The sequence below is a fragment of the Acinonyx jubatus genome, chromosome A1 (assembly GCF_027475565.1).
Source record: "Acinonyx jubatus isolate Ajub_Pintada_27869175 chromosome A1, VMU_Ajub_asm_v1.0, whole genome shotgun sequence".
NCBI classification, from domain to species: Eukaryota; Metazoa; Chordata; class Mammalia; order Carnivora; family Felidae; genus Acinonyx; species Acinonyx jubatus.
This window is the reverse complement of record NC_069380.1, coordinates 85498283-85520367: the sequence shown is the minus strand read 5'-3', so window position 1 is coordinate 85520367 and position 22085 is coordinate 85498283. Positions and strand designations below refer to the sequence as shown.

The following is a 22085-nucleotide window of genomic DNA, read 5'->3' as shown; positions in this document are numbered from 1 at the left end:
TGAATACTAGCCCTTTGTCTGATATGTCATTTGGAAATATCTTTTCCCATTCTGTCGGTTGTCTTTTAGTTTTGTTGTTTCCTTTGCAGTTTAAACAGTCTGAATGAAATGGTTGTTGGTTGTGCATTTTGAGTATATTTTTGTTTTTTATGACTCATCCTTTCAATTGTCTTAATAATGTCTGTAAAGAGAACAGATATTCTTAAATTAGTGTGATGGACAGGCTAAAAAATTTCCTTTATTTTTGAACATTTTGTGTTCAATTAAAGGATTATTTTCCTAGTCTGAAGTCATAAATATATTGTCATATTATCTTTCAAAACTTGATATTTTTCAATTCAAATTTTTATCAATTATCTCCATGGCATTGATTTTTCATGAGTGAAGTAAAGTAGACATTACATTTTATTTTAACTATAAAGATACAGATATCCAAATGATGTTACACTTACTATTTTTCTGCATTGCTTTTTCCCTACTTATGTCATATCTATGCATTTTAGAGTTTTTGGCCTTTATTCTACTATACTTGAATAAATACCAAATTTTAAATATAATTTTATAATATGTCTTCATCTCTAAAATAAGTTATTCTTTCTTTACCCTAAAATTAACTCTTTCCATTAGATTTGTATAAATTTGTTTTCAAAAAAGTTTCAGAAAACATAAGGCAGGATTTTTTAAAAATATTGTTTTTTGTTTGTTTGTTTGTTTATTTTAAGTAATCTCTACACCCAACATAAAGCTTACCCTCACAACCACAAGATCAAGAGTCTCATGCTCTTCTGATTGAGCCAGACAAGTGTGCTAAATAGAATTTATTTGTATCTACATTTATATGAATTCTTTTAGTTGAATAAATTTTAATATTTACCAATTGTATTTTCTAACTCATAAATATTTTCACTGATCTTCTTTATTTAGTAGATACCTGACTTTTCTTCTTGTATAAATCTCATTATCTGAAGAATACTTATTTTCTTTAAGGCATGCTGCTGTGGGTTAAGTTTTTTGTTTGTTTGCTTTGTTTTTCATTAGTTTGTTGTGTTAATCTCAGTCCTCTGGTAAACAGATGCCAAGAAAGTATAGACAGGAAGACTATCTATTGTTGGAAGACCCTCCCCATAGGTTTTGTTACACCTATACCTTGCCTTATATGCAAAGAATGTAAGAACTGAGGACACTCATATGGGTTATTTTAGCATCAGGGTAAGCAGACTTGGGGACCATGGGCTTTGCGCACAAGTGCAAGAATCTTGTGTCTTCTGCCAGGATCCATGTAAGAGTAACATCTAACTTATTAATTTTCAGGTAAAATAAAGTTACATCCTAGACAATTCATCTATTGTGGGAAGGAGCCAGGAAAGTAAAGAACAGTCAGCCCCAAATGCAAATCTGACTCACATGAAACAGAGATGAAAGGAAATGCTGTAAAGCTCTACCAATGTTCTGGCAAGGCTGATGGGGAGTCCTTTATTCAAAATCACTCATCACAGGAGTTGTGTCTCTCAGGAATTAGTTTGTCTTAGCCTACCTGCTGTGCTCAGACTATCTGGGGGCAGCCCATGGATGTGTGGCATTGGGGAAACCTTGGCGATGGATTTGAAAGCACAGCACTTAGAGATGTTAGTCAGTTATGTTCCCTTCAGTGATCTGAGAGATACATCCCCATGACTGCCTCATGGAATAATATATTTATTACAAGATGGCCATTAATTTCTCTAAATTATTTGAGGTATCACACCACTTCCTTTTGGCATTCTTTGTTGTTAACTAAAAATCAATTATCTATCTAAAGACATTTGAAACAGATTTTTAAAAATTTTTTGCTATTTGCTTACTACTCCTAAGATTTAATTTCTTTTAAATTTACTTCATTTTCTCAATTTTGCTTGTCTGGATACAGATTTCTTTTTGTGTCTGCAAGAACTATTTCTGGACTAGCCCTGATATTGGTTCTCATTATTTCATTCTTCAGAATTTGACACATTGCCCAAACTAGTTGCAGAGGGGGCTGGGCGATTTTTCTCAGCTTTTTCAAAAATTGTAGGAGACCATGAAAACTGTTACAACTAGCTTTTGTTGCCTGCATCTTCTAACCATAATATACCCCATCCCCCTATTCAAACCAATATCTAAAAGAAGAGTTGTTGATACTCAGTTTCTACTTCTTGTCAATTTCATTCCTGAATCCCCTGAAATATGACTCCCATTACCAAATTTACCTTAGAGAATTATCCATGCCAAGATCATTGACATATTTTTGTCATTATATTAATCATTCACTTGCTTGACACATTGATGGCTACATTTCTATATTCAACATCATTATTTGGCTTCTAGGATTATTCACCATTGTAGGTTAGTTCGTTTACCAGTCTCTAAAGTACTGGTGTTTTTCTCATTGCATGATTTTAGACCATGTTCTCTTTACATTACACACACTTCTGGTTTAATTACTACTCACTTTCAACAATATCTGTAACCTCAAATTCCTTCTGAACTCTGAAACTAAATATATATTTTAATGTGGAGTATTTTTATGTATCAAGTTGTTCCACATGCATGCCCAAATCTGTGGTCATTATACTGCAATTAATCTTCCCCCGACTCAAGCTTACCCCCTCTCATCCTGCCCCTTGATGTTACATATCAGAGAATGTGACCAATGTCCTTTTATTAGTCTACACCTGAAATCAAGACATGAGAGTCTGTTAAGTCTCTTCACCCAATTAATCTGAAAAATCATCGTGTATTTTCCATCTATCAGCATTCAATTCTTTAATAAATACTTTCTATACCTAATATATTCAAAGAAAATTTATAGAAACTGGAGGATCATTGGGGAAAATATATATTTCCTTAATTTTATGGGGTTTCCATTCTACAGGAAATGATACAAAATAAGGAGTTGACGAGTAGGAAACACAACAATTTCAAGTAGTTATGAAGGCTTAAAGTTTAAAAATACATTTTCATCTTCATCATCCTCCATCATGATTCATATTTAGTAGTAAAGGAAAAACCTCTTAGCAATGTGAGAAGTTGAGGTCTGTTAGATAAAAGGAGTGAGTTTTTTAACCATCCTTGTATCCCTTATTCTATCTGAAGTGAGCGGCATTTATAAACCTGAAGGCTAGATAAAATTTGTTTTAGTAATGGAAAAAATACAGTGTTGGTAACGCAGAATGATAAAATAATACTAGTATTAGATGAAGTCATAAAGTTAGACAGTAATACATTCATTTAAAACTTTGAAACATACTAAGAAATTTTTACATTTTTCTTAGTAAATTTTTAAAATTTTATTTTATTTAAAAAATTAATGTATATCTTTATTTTTGAGACAGAGAGAGACAGAGCATGAGCAGGGGAGAGGCAGAGAGAGAGGAAGACAAAGAATCAGAAGTAGTCTCCAGACTCTGAGCTGTCAGCACAGAGCCCGACACAGGGCTCGAACTCGTCAACTGAGAGATCATGACCTGAGCCGAATTTGGACGCTCAACCACTGAGCCACCCAGGCACCCATAAAATTTTATTTTAAAGATTTCAAGATAGGAGGGAAGTAATTTGACATTGTTGTTGTTGTTGTTTCTTTACTTGTTTGCACTCTCTCTATATCTCTTTTTTTTTTCTTATTCGTTTTAAGATTAAATATCACTGGCCTGCACAGAAATATTTATTGAACAAGAAATAAACTTGGGAGATGGTTTAAGTGGCTTTTGTGGTAACATAACAAAGAATTGTAGTGGTGTGAACAAGTAAAGTCACAGATGATATGAACAATTCTTTTTAGATATCAGAAATATTTGGAGTAGGAGAGAATATTACTTGATATACATTATCTGAAAAAGATAACATGAAGTAGAAAATCATGACCAGATCCTTGGGTTCCACTAAAAAGTAGAAGCTGAATTAAGGAGAAATTCAATGCAGGATAAAAAAGGGGGCACTTGAGGCAGAAAATTATGAGTGTATAGTTGTCACAGATGCCTAGAGAATATCATGTTTGAAGAATGAGGAGTGGTCAATGCTGTTGAATACATAGGCAAAAGATTATTTCCTGCTAGTCATTAGTAAGAGAATTTTGCAGCTACGGTGGCTTTTGGACATTAACTTCGATGTCAGCTCTTCCCTGGATTTCCAGTGGTCAACCACTGGGCTTGAACTGACATATCAGCTCTCCCCTGGATTTCAGCCTTCTAACACACACTGTAGATTTTGCATTGCCAGATTACATAATTGCATTAGCCAGTTTCTTAAGATAAGTGTGTATTTACTTATCTACAAAGTTTGACTTTTCTTTTTATTTAATTCTACATATAGATAATAACATAGAGTGTTTTTTGCTTGTTTCACTTAGAAATATGTCCTTCTGACAACTTATCTATAGACAAAGATAGATATATAAATGATAGATAGATGATGTATAGATAGATACATAGATGATAGATAGATGGAAAGATAGAAAGATAGATAGATAGATAGATAGGTAGATGATAGATGGATAGACCTATCTATCTATACACACATCCATCCTATTTGTTCTGTTCCCTCCCTCCCTGGAGAATTTGAATATAGAGATCATCCAAGATCACTTTTGCTAGGGAAAGACATAGATTGGGAGAAGAAGGACCTGGGAAATGGATGGCAGACATTTGTGTGGACACAGACAATACTTGAAACTTTGAAGCTAAAATACTGGAACATTTTTTGATGATGTAAGAATTCCACACCATCCCCCTTACTTGCAAGAATCAACTAACACATATGCAGAATTTTTCCATTGGCTTCACCTGTGAGAATAGTTTACCAGGTGAAATTCTCTTCTTGACATGTTTCCAAACTTTCCTAATTTCTTCCAATAACATAGGGAGACTACGTTTCCAGCACAGCATTGCAGAAGCATAGAACCTGTATTGAAAAATATTGCTATGAACTAAAAATAGTCACAGGATACTGACAACCTATGGTGGAAGAAATCTGGATAACATGTATGGAAGTTGATTCTAAGTTATTAGATCAAAGAGAATGTAATATAAAACTGGATAGGACAGTACTCATTTCCACAGGTATACTCATCCAAAGTTTATAATTTATTGTGTTCTTTGAGTACCTGAGAAGTATACTAATAGTCTACGGTATTGGCTAATTGAGGTCTGAATTTAAGGGTGGCCTATAGAAAATGAGACTGAGATGCCAAAACTTCTGTCAGTCACAGTTTAGCAAGGACACAAAGGCTCAGAGAAATGGAGATATGTTACCATCAATTTCCCAAGTCATATGTTATCTGTGCCCCTTAGAAGGCCCAGAGAACATTTTTTTGTTGTTGTCCTTGTTTTGTCATAATAATATACATATTTGTAAACAGCACCAAAATCCTACAGTAGCTCATGCTGCTAATCCTCAGCAGTCCATGAATACAAGTAGGGATTCCATTTTGATTCTATTTGTTTCCCTAATTTCAAATAGTTGTAGGTATCTTAAAGTGGTTTAAAAATCAAATGTCTGCAGTGATACATTCTTCATGAAGGTTTTAGAAGTGAAATATATAAATGGATAAAGAGCTAAGAGACAGAAAAATTACTGTTCTAATTAGCAAAAGTATACTTCTAATACTTATAATATGGATTTGCAGGGATTAAAGGCAATTAAAATTCAAAGTCATATCTATTGAGAAGATCTCTCTTTGAGAAATAATCCTGCAATCTACCAAACTTGAAAATATTTATTTTTTTACATTTTATTTTTCTATTATTATAAAGTATAATTGATGAATAAAATTGAATATAACTAAAGTGTACAATGTGATGATTTTATACACATATACACTCTGAAGTGATTATAAGAATTAACATATTAACTCACATAATTATCTTTTTTTGCCACAAAAATTAAAGATCTCAGAAAATTTCCTTTTTATTATTTCAAGTTTTTATTTAAATTTTAACATAAAGTTAACATAAACTGTAATTTTGGTTTCAGCAGTAGAATTTAGTGATTCACCACTTACATATAACACCTGTGCTCATCACATCACATAGAGTGCCCTCCTTAATACCCATCACCCATTTAGCCTATCCCCCACTTAATTTCCAGCAACTCATAGTTTATTTTTTATAGTTAAGAGTCTCTTATAGTTTGCATCCCTCTCTCTCTTTTTCTTCCTTCCTCTATGTTCATCTTTTTTGTTTCTTAAATTCCACATATGAGTGAAACCATTTCTTTCTCTGACTGACTGACTTATTTTGTCAGGTATAACACACTCTAGCTCCATCCACGTCATTGCAATTGTATTGTATTGTAAATAATGCTGCAATAAACATTAGAGTACATATATCACTTCAAAATGATGATTATATTACATTGCATAAATGCTTAAATGTGACATTGCTGGATTTTACAGTGGTTCTATTTTTTTTTTTTTTTTTGAGAAACTTCCATACTGTTTTCCATTATGACTCTATGAATTCACATTCTAACCAACAGTGTATTAATGTGGCCTGCGGTCACATTCAGGTTGTTCCTGATGATGATGTGGGAGACAGCTTTAAACAGGAACCACAAGTTCTTGGTGTGGTTGGCACAGGTGAAGTGCATGTAGATCTCCTTGGTATCCTTGCTCTTGTGCAGGGTCTCAGACTTACCTTGGATGTGGCTGGCTACCTGGTCATATTTCTTGGCCCCTCTGTACTCAGGGAAACAGGTGGTATCGGGGTGTGGGTGATCTGCTCAAACAAGTTCTTGTTGAGGACAAGGATAGTGGACCAGTCTGTGACCACTGGTTGTTGGAGAAGTCATTGTCAAAGAGCTTCATGTTCTGGTGCATGTGGTGCATCTCCTCATCCTCTGCTAACACAGGTCATGCGTGCCCAAGGTTATGCAGGAGATGATGGCTGTGACACTCTCAAAGCAGTGGATCCACTTCTTTGATTCAGACCGTGGACTGCCCACATTAAATATCTTGAGGGTAAGTCCCTGAAGGTGAGGTGTGTCTCCACGATGCCAGTGGTCTTCTCTTGAGACCATGGCACGTCCTGCTCTGTGGGGATGTAGTTACTCCGTGTGATGCTCCCCAGGGCAGTGAGGTCAAAGGCAGCAGAGCGGTGGAGCTGGCACTCCAGCCAGCAGCCAGAGCCTACCTGCAGGCCAGGGTCAGACCTAAGCCTGTGGATGACACTGGGCAGACCCTCAGGAAGCACCCCCTGCCCTCAGCAGTTCAGGACAGTGAAAACAGCTGCCTGGCGTCATGTGTACAGGAAGGGCCAGCAAATTCTATCTTCAGATAGTCCGTGGCTTTGACAGTGGCCATGATGGGCTGGATGGTGATGCTGTAGAGGACTGCCTGGGACTGCCAGCCTCCTGGATGTTCTTCCTTTGCTTGACAGTGATGCTCTTCCCTGACTCCTCAGCACCCAAAAGTAGCAGCTTCACCTCCCGTATCACCTTCTCACCATCACCCAACAGGTTTTGTAGATCATCTTAGAGCCCTGGGCCACTGTCCTGTCCTGGGCACTCATGCTGCAACCCATTCCCTGTCCCCTGCCAAGCCCCACTGACACATTCCACTCCCACTGCCAACCCTCCACAGTGCTTTGGTTGTCAGTATCCAATCTTTATATATTGAGTCTCAACAACTACAGTCACATAGGAATTAAAGACATGACTATTTGAAGAATAACAACTAATTTTAAAAAAATAATAAAATAAAAAATAATAAAAATTAAATCTATTCAAATGAGATATTAAAAATCCAATCTCAGAATACTAACATTAAATATTAAAAATAGTTTATTTTAGGGGCACCTGGGGGCTCAGCAGGTTGAGCAGCCAACTTTTGCTCAGGTCATAATCTCACATTTTGTGGGTTTGAGCCTGCAGGGAGCTTGTGGCTGTGAGTGCAGAGCCCACTTCAGATCCTCTGTCCCTGTCACTTGACCCCTCCCCTGCTCCCTCTCTCTCTCTAAAAAAAATACTTTATTTATTTATAATAGTGGATAAATACACTAATATATTCCATATAAAATAAAAATAGTGTATAAAATTAGCAGATAAAGGGATAAAATCTAAATTATTCCTCAAAATTATGAACATATTGATACATTTTTGTTCTTTTCAATATGTTTTAACTTTAATTAAAACTTTTAGTTTCATAGTCTGTATACTTATTCTGAACAAATTCTGATTTAAGTGATTTTATACAGACAAATATTCAATGCTTTTGTTAAATTTTTGTTGCTGCTGTAACAAATTATCACAAACTCTGTGGTTTATCATCACCTACATGTATTATTTTATTTTATTATTTTTAATTTTTTAAGTTTATTTTTTTATTTTTTAATTTTGAGAGAGTGAGAGACAGAGCTTGCAGGAGGGGGAGAGAGAGAGAGGGAGAGAGAGACAATCTCAAGTAGGCTCTGCGCAGTCAGAACTATAGATCATGACCTGTGCCAAAACCAAGAGTTGGATGCTTTCCCAACTGAGCCACCCAGGTGCTGGTAAAGTGCTGTAATTTAGAAATCCAACACCAATCACACGGGGGGCTAAAGTGCAGGAGCAGCTGGTATGGTTGCATTATTTTCTTGGGTCTCCACTGAACTATCTGTTCCTTGCATTTTCTAGTCTTGAGGCTGCCTCTGTCTATATCTGGGCTCATGACCACCTTCCATATTCAAAGCCAATAAGGGAAGACCACTCTTCATAAACACATCTCCTTCTAACAAAGCTTTGAGAAGTTCTGCCTTTAACAGTTTATGATTAGATTAGGACCCCTTAGGTGGTCCAGGATAAACACCTTAACTAATACTCCTTAGTTGAATTACATCCACAGAGTTCCTTGTGCCACGTAAAGTACTATATTAAGTTTAAAAAAATTGGTACATGGACATCTTCAGTAAGCCACTTGAAAAACTGTCATATGTCTATAAAGCTTAATTTGCATGCACAAATTCTAGGTAATGAATATGCACTCTTGCAGGTTCTGAGATAATGACTGTTTATTCATAACCATAAACATGTCAACTTTATCCTAGCACTTTTAAATAAGGTGAATATTTTATTGTATAGATATTGAGGTCCACATTAGATTATAAGAAGCCAAAGGATTAAAAAAATGGACTTTGGCTTTATAGATACTAGTTCTATTGTTTTTCTCCATAGAATCTATAATGACTTACTTTCCACAGAAACTTCCTCAGAGATTCCTTAATTTCCTTGTTCCTTAGGCTGTAGATGATGGGGTTCAAAGATGGAGGCAATACAGAATAGAATACAGACACCAAGAAATCCACAAGATATGGGGAATCAGGAACTGGCTTTAGATAGGCCATGGTACCTGTTACAATAAATGTTGTTACAACTATGAGATGGGGGGTACAAGTGGAAAAGGTTTTTGACCACCTTTGTGATGACGGTATTCTCAACACTGTATTGAAAATGCAAATATATGAAAATCCAATGGGCACCAAACAGAAAAGTGCATACATAACCCCAATTGCCTCACTAATATCAATGGTGATATGAGTCTTTGAGCAAGAAACCTTCAGTAGGGAGGGGACATCACAGAAAAACTGAGGAAGGTTTCTAGAGCCACAAAGAGATAAAGAGAAAGTGCCAGATGAGTATAAGACCCCAAAGATACTCCCAAGAAGCCAGGCGGTGACTGTCATCCCCATACAGACTCTCCTGTTCATGATGATATTATAGTGCAGTGGACGACAGATGGCCACATAGCGGTCATAGGACATGGCTGTTAGAATGAAAAGCTCAGACCCAGCAAAGTGAATCACCAACAACACTTGTAATATGCATCCTGAGAAAGACATGGTATTCTCATGGCATAAAGTGTTCATAATACATTTTGGAACTGTAATTGAAATAAGGCAGGCATCAAAAAGTGATAAGTTCTTCAGGAAGAAGTACATGGGAGTATGAAGATACTGATCCAGAGTGATTAGGACAAAAATGAGAAGATTTCCCATAAGAGTTACCAAGTAAATAAGCAAAAACAGAAAGCCATGTATAATCTGGAGCTTCCTGGTGGCAGAGACTTCCATGAGGAAGAATTTCATCACTGCTGAGTGGTTGGCCATGTTTTCCACTCTATGCACATCCTCACTCTATATGACACAAAGGAGAGTAAAGACACAACATCAGGTACATGCTAAGCCTTCCTCCTTTCCAATACTGTTTTTGATTCCTGTAAGAATTCATCTGTTTTGTGTTTTAAGTCATGTACATTTTCAGTCTTCCTACATGCATGTCAAGGTTTATGACCTCCTCAATCTGCCACTTTTAGTATGTGTCTGAATTTGTAATAGGTTAAGTGAGCAGATCAGGAAGAATGGGAAGAAAGAATAGGAAAATTGCTTTCATTTATGGAACTTCATAAATTGGCTGATGAAACATGTATCTTTATAAAATATATCCTGAATATATTTGTTTAGCTCAATATGCTAAACAAAGCCTTTACTACAACAGAATCATTTTTAAAGCATTTCAGGCAATAGAAGGTAATCAATGAATATTATTGTAAAAGCACATGCTTTTACACATTACCTTTATCACCCCAAAAAGTAAGAAAAAATTTTGTATTTAATTTTATGATAAAGTACATCACACTACATGGTAAAAAATGAGGGGTGCTTGAGTAGCTCAATCATTTAAGTGTCTGACTCTTGATTTCAGCTCAAGTCATGATCTCATCGTTGGTGAGATTGAGCCCCACATCTGGTCTGCATTGACAGCATGGAGCCTGCTTGGGATTCTCTCCTTCTCTCTCTATCCCTCCTCCACTTGCACCTGTGTGCAATCTGTCTATCAAAATAAAAAATAAACATTTTTAAAAAAACAAATAAATGAAAAACAATGAGATTTATGGTATACAGAAAATGCAAATGTGAACAGGAAATTAATAAATATGGAGTTGTGTCATTACCATGAAATAAGCAATAGTAGTGATAGATGTAATGTGGGAGAAGGATATGGAATATGGGGGAAGGTCTACTTCTCCCAACTCACTGGCTGCTTATACATCTACTCAACCACATGTGTTCATGAACACTCACAATCTTGCAGACACTCATTCCCAGGATGTTTATCCAATGTTTTTTATCGTCAAAATGGTAGCACATTTACAGAAAAAGCGGTTGAAATAAAAGTGAATATGATAAATAGAAACAGATTAACGATGAATAACATCCCTGGCAAAAATATTTCCTTTAATGATAGGTTACTTAGTATCTGAGAAAAATACAATGTAGGAAATATTTTATAAAAACAACACAGGGGCACCTGGGTGGTTCAGTCTGTTGGGCAGTCGACTTCGGCTCAGGTCATGATCTCAGGTTCATGAGTTCAAGCCCCGCATCAGGCTCTGTGTTGACAGCTCGGAGCCTAGAGCCTGCTTGGGATTCTCTGTTTCCATCTTTCTCTGCCAGTCTCCTGCTCACGCTCTGTGTCTCTTTTAGTCAAAAATAAATTAAAAAAATAAAACAAAATTAAAAAAAAAAGCAATGCTGAATAATTAAATGGAAAAAGCTTGGAACTATTTATTAACATACAAGAAATTTAGCTGTAGACCCCTTGTGGCTTTCTACAAAATATCTACTTGTTACTAAGTTTTTAAATTATTTAAATTCAAGTTAGTTAACATATAGTGTTACTACTTCTGCAGAAGTAAAAGCCAGTGTGATTCATCTCTTACACATGACACCCAGGGCTCATCCTAAAAAGTGTCTTCCTTAATGCCCATCACCCATTTAACCTGTCCCCCACCTCCCCTACAGCAACCCTTAGTTTATCTCTGTACTTAAATGTCTCTTATGGTTTGCCTCCTTCTCTCTTTTTTTTAAAAGAAATATTTTATTTATTTTTAAGGCAGAGAGAGACAGAGCATGAGTGGGGATGGGGCAGAGAGAGAGGGAGACACAGAATTGGAAGCAGGTTCCAGGCTCTGAGCTGTGAGCACAAAGCCCCACGTGGGGCTCAAACTCACAAACGGTGAGATCGTGACCTGAGCGAAGTCGGACGCTTAACCAACTGAGCCACCCAGGCGCCCCTCCTTCTCTTTTTTTTTATCTTAGTTTTCTTTCCTTTCCCCTATGTTTATCCGTTTTTGTTTCTTAAATTCCACATATGAGTGAAATCATATGATATTTGTCTTTCTCTGACTTATAGGCATTTATTAAAAGGATACAAAAATGCCGATTCAAAGAGGCACATTTACCCCAATGTTTATAGCAGCGCTATAAGTGATAGCCAGATTATGGAAAGAGTCCAAATGTCCAACTGACAAATGGATGGAAAGATGTGGTATACATATATATATATATATATATATATATGTGTGTGTGTGTGTATATACATATATATAGAAATATATATTTCATATATATATTCATATATGAATATATATGAAATATATATGTAGAAAATGATATATATGTGTATATATATATATATGTGTATATACATATACATATTATTTTTTATACATATATATTCTTTTTTACTAATGTTTAAAAAAAGAAAGAGGATCTCAACTGAATTCTATCTGATATGTCAAGCTTTCACAGATTCTTGAAAGAGAGGAGTAAACAACTATTCTAGACAATACAGTAGCACCTTTAAAAGGCTCATGTTACATGGGTGGCATCAATATGAATTTTAGAAAATTAATGTGGAATTCAAACTAAGAAAGCTATCAACGTAATGTGTAATTTATCTCTTAGTGTAAGGACTACAGTATTTTTGTTTTTATAACATCCAGTGCTCATCACAAGAAGTTCCCTCCTTAATACCTATCACCGCTTTAGCCCATTCCCCAACCACTTCCCTCCATTAACTTTGTTCTCTATCCTTAAGAGATTTTTAAGGTTTGGTTCTCTCTCTCTCTCCCATTAGTAAACAAATATTCTAGATAATACAGTAGCACCCTTAGGTGGTTCATACTGAAAGTGTGACATCAATATGAATGCTAGAAAATTAATTTGTATTTCAAACCCATAAGACTATCAAGGTAATTTATAATTTATTTCTTCATGTAAGGACTACAATTTTTTAATTTTTCTTTTATTGAGGCATATCATAAAAATATAATGACTGCATTCATCATGAATGTAGAATTTGGTGTAAGGACCATTTTAACCTGGTACTTCTTATGGGTGATTCCCGTGAAAAAGTATAAGAAGTTGAGATGGAAGGAATCTTGTCTGCTTTGGTGTTTGGCAATTAGGAAGCAGTGAAACCTAAAAAAAATCTCACTGCTATGTTAGAGTGACTTTCTTTCCCAGCCAGATTGCACTGTTGAGTAAAAGGTTAGCAAATTTTCCCAAAATATGCAAGAAGATACAGTAGGTTTTTATTATATCTTTACTAATAAAATCATTGGATATATTTTTTTGGAATTACTTATTCCCATAAAACTCAGAACTTTTCACTGTTTTATTTATATTTTTCCAAGTAACTATCTTCTTAGAGGACACATTTAAAAAAAATTAAGTTTATTTATTTATTTGAGAAAGAGAGGGAGAGAGAGAGGAGAGAGAGAAAGTGCATAAGTGGCGGAGGGGAAGAGAGAGAGAGGGAGACAGAGAATCCCAAGCAGGCTCTGCACTCTCAGCCCTGAGCCAGAATAAGGGATCAAACTCACAAACTGTGAGATCATGACCTGAGCCAAGATAGAGTCAGATGCTTAACCAACTGAGCCACCCAGGCACCCCTGAGAGACTACATTTAGAATATACATTTTTGTGATGTAGAAAAAGAATCATTTGTCTAAGTCTTCTTTCAATATCCTATTTTTCACCCTTCTGGAAATGACAAAACTAAAAGCAATTTACTGGAAATGACTAAAAACTAAATGCATTGACAAAAGTTAAAGGAAAATGTGGAGACAGGATGGTAAAAATGACAGAAGACCAAAGAAGACATTTTTCCATTAAGCACTGTAATTAACATATTTTCTTATTGAGGACATTTGATTTTTACTGTCTGGCCCTTCTCCTTTCCACTACAAAATAGAGAGATTGGATTCATGTTTCCTGTGAAACTTTCATCTTTAACCTGGATTTATTGTTTACAGTTCATAATATATTGATGAAATTCAAGTGTGTAGCAAGCACTATCTTAATAATTTTGAATATTATATTTCAGTCCAATTTGAATGCCACAGCAACACCCTCGGTTAAGAATTGGTGTTATCACCATATTGTACAAGATAAGACAAGCTTAGGGAGCTTTAAAAATTTGTTCAGATTCACACTCATAAAAAGTGAAAGAGAGGATTCCTTTTGCTATGTAGATTTGTTTTGACTCAATATGTTTTTATTCTTTATGAAATATCATTGAACAGTTAGTGTCATCTTTTTTTAGGTCTAAGATTTCATAGAGGATGTCTAGTGAGATTTTCTTTGTGATATTATAAATATGATTCAAATTTAGTTTCATGTCCATGGTAAAATAAGGCAATACATATCTTTGATTCCTAATAATTTCCATTGGAATCATCATTTTCACAGAGCCTGAATCAGACATAACACCTCATAGATATGCTGTCTAGACAAAGACTGTGATCTTTGCTATCTTGGCCTCCTATTTAATTCTGGCCATTTTAAGGGGGGATTCTTCAAGCAATTAAAATGAATACTTAATAGGAAATGTATATAAACATTTGTATATGTCATGCTACTTACATATATCAGCTATTTGAAATGAACTTTTTCAAAGAGAAAGGCATTTTTGCACCTTTCTGGTCAAAAGTAGCCCATGGAGCCTTTTTTTTTAACCCATTTATGCTCCTACAAATTTGTGAATCCCCAATGTTTATGCTCACCTGCTGTGATTCAAAATTCTAATGTTATGTTGATTACCAAAATCTTCGGTTTCTTTCAGCTCTTCTGCTATCCATGGTATGAGAGGGAAATTAATGAAGTTCATCTTGTCTGAGGTTTTCCACTCATAGTTTCAAAGAGCATAAAATTCTTTTCAATTTGTTATATATGACCCGTTGGGGGAAACTATGGTCTTGCAGAGAAGCTATTTTCCCTTAAATACTATGAGTACATTCCTGTGTGAAACATTTCAACCAGGAGTAATCATGGGATGTAGCCCTGGCATGAATATCTGACACCTCAGAGTCTTGCTTTTGAGCCGTCATCTTGTCCCAGGTGTATCATTAGAAATATCTTATCAGGCCTCTTCAAATAGGAAAAACAGGGGATAGAGCCCAGTGCACTATATTAAATGTTAGATTTAAATCAAGAGAGAATGAAAATATATGTTCTAAATTATATAACAAGCTGAATATTGATCTGGTATATATATTTGAGGGTGCAAATAAATTTGGTTTTAATTGTTTTGTTATTTATCTTTATAGCACTGTGTATTGTTTTTCCCAAGTTTGTAAAATCTGCTTTCATTTAAAATATTTACCATGAAATCCAAGAGGAGAACACAGACAGCAACCTCTTTAACCTCAACTGTAGCAATTTCTTACTAGACATATCCCCAGAAGCAAGGGAAACAAAAGCATAAATAAACTATTGGAAGTTCACACACACACGCACACACACGTTCTGTCCAGCAGAGGAAGAAAAAATCATCAAAACAGGCTACATAAGGGGAGAAGATATTTCCAAATGACATATCTGATCAATTGTTAATATCCAAAACATATAAAGAACTTATCAAACTCAACACCCAAAAGCCAAATAACCCAGTGAAGAAATGGGAAATGGGCAGAAGACATAAATGACACTTTTCCAAAGAAGACATCCAGAAGGCTCACAGACACATGAAAAGATGCTCAGCGTGATTCATCATCAAGGAAATACAAATCAAAACCATAATGAGATACCACCTCACACCTGCCAGAATGGCTAAAATTAACAACTCAAACAACAGCAGATGTTGGTAAGGATGCAGAGAAAGGGGAACCCTCTTATACTGTTGATGGAAATGCACACTGGTGCAGCCACTCTGGGAAACAGCGAAGAAGTTTCTCAAAAAGTTGAAAATATAACTACCCTACCACCCAGCAGTCACACTACCCTGTACCAATAGAATATGAAAATACAGATTTGAAGGGGCAGATGCACTCCGATGTTTATAGCAGCACTATCAACAGTAGCCAAACTATGGAAAAAGCCCAAATGTCCATCAACTGATGAATGGATTAAGAAGAGGTGGTATAAATATATAAAAGAGACTATTACTCAGCCATCAAAAAGAAAGAAACCTTGCCATTTTCAATAATGTGGATGGAACTAGAGTGTTATGCTAAGCCAAATGGGTCAGAGAAAGATATATACCATATGTTTTCACTAATATATGGAACTTAGGAAACAAAACAAAGGAGCAAATGGAAAAAGAGAGAGATAAGGCAACCAAGAAACAGAGTCTTAACTATAGAGAACAAGCTATGGTTACAGGATGGGAGTGGGATGTAGAGATGGGTTAATAGAGGATGGGGATTAAGGAGTGAACTACTTGTGATGAGCACTGGGTGTTGTATGGAAGTGTTGAATCACTTGATTGTACACCTGAAACTTACATTACACTGTATGTTAACTAGCTGGGATTTCAATAAAACTTTTAAAAAAAGAATGAAATTAGATGTTGTATTACACCACACATGAAAGTTAACCCCAAATGGATTATGAGTTGACTTGAAAGAGTAACTAGAAGAAACATATGGAAAAAAGCTCTTTGATATCAGTCTTGGCAAAGATTTTTCAGCTATGACCAAAAGCACAAGCAACAATTGCAAAAATCAACAAATGATACTGCATCAAATTAAAAACCTTTAGTTGTTTGTGACATGGGAGAAATTATTTGTAAATCATATTTTGGATAAGGTGTTGACATGTAAAAACATTTAAAAATCATATAATTAAAATGTTTTAACTAAATATGGATATATATAAATATATATTAAAATATATACCTACATTTAATTAATTAAACATATGTAAATGCAAATAAACATATATGAAATATAGATTTATAAATAAAAGTATATAAAAATCATCAGCAAACAATTTTTAAATCCATTAAAAACTGGCAAAAGACATAAAAGTCATTCCTCTGAGGAAGACATATAAATGGTCATCAAGTATATAAAAAGGTGCTGAATATCACTAATAATCAAAGATATAGAAACTGAAATCACTATATGTCACATGATACACATTATTTGCCTTTTATCAAAATGAAAGTTGAAAATAAGTGTGGTGAGACTGTAGAGAATAGTAGATCCATGTATGTTATTGAAAGGCATGTAAATTCCAACACCCGTTATGGAAAACAGTCTGAATGTTTCCCAATATATGCATTGTATTCTATATGTGTTTTCAAAATATGTATTAACTACATTTTTTCTATCCATTTTATATCAATGAAAAACAATAACACTTTTGTACAATGATGACAACAAATGTTAGCAGCTATATGTTTATTACAGGGTTCAGATAAATGATTTACAGTAATATACAAATATTTTTAAAAACTTGCAAAAACCACTGGAAAATATTGGAAAATAATACCCACTATTGGAGAATAATATCAAAATATGTCTTTAGCTAATACAGAATAGTTTCTTTGTTAAGTTTAGATGGTTATAGTGTTAATTATTGGCTAACTGACTTAAGATTCATTTCTTACCATTTATTGATTCCAATTTTTTTGTATAAAAGTCAGTAGTAGTTACCTTTCAGAATGTTTATGCAGAAATAAAGGAAATAATTGGCAAATTCACATGTATAACTTAGATATACTCAGAAATCTCATCCTCATCATCAAGTTCTCTGTTCCAAGACTAGAACAAACTAGCATCACATCATCTCCAACATTATCACAAAGAGGAAACATAAGGAAGAAACTTATGGGTAAAAACTAGTGAGATGCCAGAGAATAAAACAACCAAATAATAAAGAAATTATGCTATAATTGATGAAAAATCTGGGAAAATTTTTAAGAAAGAAGAAAAATAAATATGAGGTAAATGAGATGGACAGAAAGAAGACATATAGAAGGTCAAAAGTGTGAAGATAGTAGGGGGACATGAAGGGAGAGATAATGGAATAAAAGCTAAGATAGTTTAAAAGTAAATTGTTTTTTTTATTCAAAGGTATTCATACACATAAGTTAACCAGAAGTACATTTAAAATAGTAAGAAATTAGGAGCGCCTGGGTCGCTAAGTCGGTTAAGCATCCGACTTCGACTCAGGTCACGATCGGTTTGTGGGTTTGAGCCCCACATCAGGCTCTGTGCTGATAGCTTAGAGCCTGGAGCCTGCTTCAGATTCTGTCTCCCTCTCTCTCTGCCCCTCCCTTGTTCATTATCTGTCTCTGTCTCTCAACAATAAATAAATGTTAAAAAAATAATAAGAAATTTAATGTTAAAAAACAAGCATAAAAAGAAATAATTAAACTAAGAAATAAGTGAAAACAAACATACTAAAATTTAGAAAGTAAATTAAACTTTACTTTCAATTTCTTGCTATACAAATTTAAATTTCTACATAAATTTATGTGAAACATAAAAAGTTCAAAAATAAATGTATGAAGAATAAGTGTAGGAATAAAACGTGTTGTCTTTTTTAATTATCCTGTTACTGGATATGTGAGATTAACATACTATTTTTTTCTGTTTGGATTGCATAATGAGTATTGTCTCCTTTACAAACCAATTTCAGTACTTTAAAAAATGTCATTATGTGACTCTCACTGACACCAGCTAACATTATACTATACTTACAAAATTTTTCAAAGCCTGTTATAACTGTAATATTTGCAAGTCTAATATTGTGAGACTAATTTAATAAATCAGTTAAAATGAGCTTGTAATATTATTCTTGCCAATACAAAGAAAGGAAAAAAATATAACAAATTTGGTATTACTGGTTTTCCATAACTACTACAAGAGTAAGTTAGAAAAAAATTGCAATCTGTGACTATACTAAATTGTGTAAAATTTGAAATTATCATAAAATATTCCCAAGTGAGAATTAACCGAGGGCTGTTTGGGTTAAATTTGAAATGAAAAACAATATTACGTTATACCAGGGGCCTATTGATGTGAACACAGAGATTGAAACATTTCCCCTGAGTTAGAAATTGCTAAGACACTCCACCAACATTCAGACCCATGTAACCATGTAAATGCAGCATCCTGTGGAGCAGTACCAATGATACAATGGATATCTAATAACTTTACAACAATTTGTATTAACCAGATATTTTGAAATTATTTGAATTTGTATTGGAAAATATTTTTATTTGTAATTATTGAATTACATGTACAAACCAATAGTTTGATGCTACCAGATCACTATTATTGATAACAATTTGAAGGTAGGTAATAATTTGAAGTTAGTAGGTATCAGAGACATTGACATTTTGCATATTTACATATTTGGTATCATTTTCTCACCCAAAAATTTTCCAAGTGCCACTTTCATATCCCTGTTTCTCAGGCTGTAAATTACAGGATTCAGGCTGGGAGGTAACAGAGAATATAACACAGACATAAAGAGGTTCAGTGATGATGGGGATTTTGAGGTTGAACCTAAATATGCAATACATCCAGAAAAGAGGAACAAGGCTACCACAGTTAGATGGGGCATGCAGGTGGAGAAGGTGTTAAACCTGCCTTGTGAAGAAGGAATTCTTAGAACTGTGGAAATAATATAAACATAGGAAGCAACCATTAAAATAAAACATACGAAAGCAAAACAACAACTAACAATAATAAACATATATTCTAGACTTTGCTCCCCAGAACAAGCAAGAGTAAGCAATGCTGGAATATCACAGAAAAATTGATGCACCACGTTTGGCCCACAGAAATGGACAGAGAATGTACCTGCAGCATGAATGGATCCATAGACACACCCACTAAACCATGATGCTGTCACCATCTGCACACAGGTACCTCTACTCATGATGGCCTCATAGCTCAGGGGACAGCAGATGGCAGCATAACGGTCATAGGACATCACTAGAAGGAGGGCAAACTCTGTGCCAGCAAAGAAAACAACAAGAAAAACCTGTGAGGCACATCCCACAAAGGAGATGGAATGACTGTTGTTCAGAGAGTTCATGATGGATTTGGGGACAGTGACAGAAATATAACAGATATCAATCAAGGACAGATTTTTCAGGAAGAAATACATAGGGGATTGGAAATGCTGGTCAATGGTAGTGATTGTGATAATGAGCAAGTTGCCCATCAGTGCTTCCAGGTATATCAGCAAGAAGAATGTGGCATATAGTCTCTGAAGCACCTCATTATCGGGAAGTCCCAGGAGCAAAAATTGTGTTACTAGGGTCACATTGGTTAGTTTCTCAGGCATGATGATTCTTTTATCTGGAAACATAAGAAAAAAAATTTTGTCATCTTCAGAATCTGTCTTTTTTTGTTGGTTCTGTTTTCAGTTTATTGTGAAGTTATTCTGAGGTAAAGCAAATCTTGCAGACTATAATTTCTTCAATGAATAGAGAAAGTATTATATTAAGACAGTCATTTAGTCAGATGAGGAATTTTTTTCATGTGATATCCTAAAATTTATGCACAAAATAGAAAATATTACCTCAGACATCCATAGATGAGGGATTTTTTTTTTTACCTTGATGGAATAGGTTAAAAGTAGCAGGAAAATTTGGAATGAAATGGGTAATTTCTTTACCCATTCTTGGAAATTTGCTTTAGTTGATTGTGAACTGTGTTCTTGGTACATTTCTGGTTTATTTATGCTTCAAGTTTGTATTTAAGATCTAGTTAGTTAACATACAGTGTAGTATTAGTTTCAGGAGTGCAATTTAGTGATTCACCACTTACATATAACATCCAATGTTCATCACAACAAGTGCCCTCTGTTATGACCATCTCCCTTCTAGCCCATCCTCCTCCTACCTTCTCTCCAAGAAAGCTCAGACTGTCCTCTATAACTAACAGTCTCTCTTATGCTTTGACGACTCAGTATGAATAATGGGGAGGTTATTTCTCTACTTATCTCTATCCTATTACAGCATAGGTAAATAAGGAGGGAAGACATGGGTAGAGCTGAATATTATCTTTGTATATTTCTCTGTGACAATGATAGAGACTGTGACAATAATATACATTTTGAGTGTAATCACGGTCACAATAAAATCACTACATTCATACCAAGACTTTAAGAAGAAAATATGAAAGATTTATTTGAAGTCAATCAAATCCAAAAAGTATTTATATATTATGAATTATGTATTTTCCTTCAATAAGGACACATGACTACTAGGCAGCTAATAAACAAAATTAAAATACAATACTATCTTATTTTCATGAAGGAAAGTGGAATGTAAACGGTGAAATAAACTTACTTACTTAGACATATCAACAGAGCTGGAATTACATTGGGATGCTTATAATGAATGCATAGAGGTTTGAAAGAAATTCACTTACCTAATACAAATCCAGTTTCCCTAATTTTAGGAGTCAATTATTTAAGACACTGTGGACCTTAAAGAGAAAAATGAAGCTAACAAAGTACACTTTCTCACTTCTGAATCAAAGTTGAAAGCTGGATCTTTAGTCCAACAGGTAAAAATTTCTGTTTAAATGCTGCTATTGCTCTGGTTTCCAGTGCATTGCTGAATGACAGTCTCCTCTCCGCTGGAGCACAGATTCAGTGGGCACTTATATGGGTCTTAGATTTTTGTGTGTATTTACAATTGACTAACTAGAATGAGAGCTAATTAACTGCATTAACCATATGCTCTGATTGTCTCATGTTGTCATCACATACAATATGAAGTTGGAAGTGCAAGCAATTAGGTCCACATTGAGATTTTTTCCCCCAGTAAGGCTGCATACCATGAAACCTTCTAATTAGTAACAATAGATTAATGTTAATAGATCTTTGTGAAACTTTACTTTGTCAGGTAACAGATTGATTTCAGTTCATAAACTAATATTTTTAAAAAATTTTAATGTTTAATTTTGAGAGAGAGAGAGAGAGAGAGAGTGAAAGAGAGAGAGAGAGAGAAAGAGAGAATGGGAGAAGGGGAGGGGCACAGGGAAAGGCAGACTCCGAATCCCAAGC

The 22085-nt window shown here is 34.7% G+C and overlaps 2 protein-coding genes and 1 pseudogene across 2 annotated transcripts; all 3 read right to left on the bottom strand.

Moving 5' to 3' along the window:
- Nucleotides 1-6471: 6471 nt before the first annotated feature.
- Nucleotides 6472-7532, bottom strand: LOC106983068 (guanine nucleotide-binding protein G(i) subunit alpha-2-like; annotated as a pseudogene).
- A 1608-nt stretch (nt 7533-9140) lies between these two features.
- Nucleotides 9141-10091, bottom strand: LOC113596275 (olfactory receptor 14K1-like). Its single transcript, XM_027048799.1, has one exon. The coding sequence runs from the start codon at nt 10089-10091 to the stop codon at nt 9141-9143; it is 951 nt and encodes a 316-aa protein (XP_026904600.1).
- Nucleotides 10092-19406: 9315 nt separating this feature from the next.
- On the bottom strand, nt 19407-20354 carry LOC113596274 (olfactory receptor 14A16-like). Its single transcript, XM_027048798.1, has one exon. It carries the CDS (start codon nt 20352-20354, stop codon nt 19407-19409), a length of 948 nt encoding a protein of 315 aa, XP_026904599.1.
- Nucleotides 20355-22085: the final 1731 nt, after the last annotated feature.

What these genes read in the sequence shown, in the direction of transcription:
- LOC113596275 (XM_027048799.1), bottom strand. Translation starts at nt 10,091, where the DNA reads ATGGCCAACCACTCAGCAGTGATGAAATTCTTCCTCATGGAAGTCTCT.
- LOC113596274 (XM_027048798.1), bottom strand. Translation starts at nt 20,354, where the DNA reads ATGCCTGAGAAACTAACCAATGTGACCCTAGTAACACAATTTTTGCTC.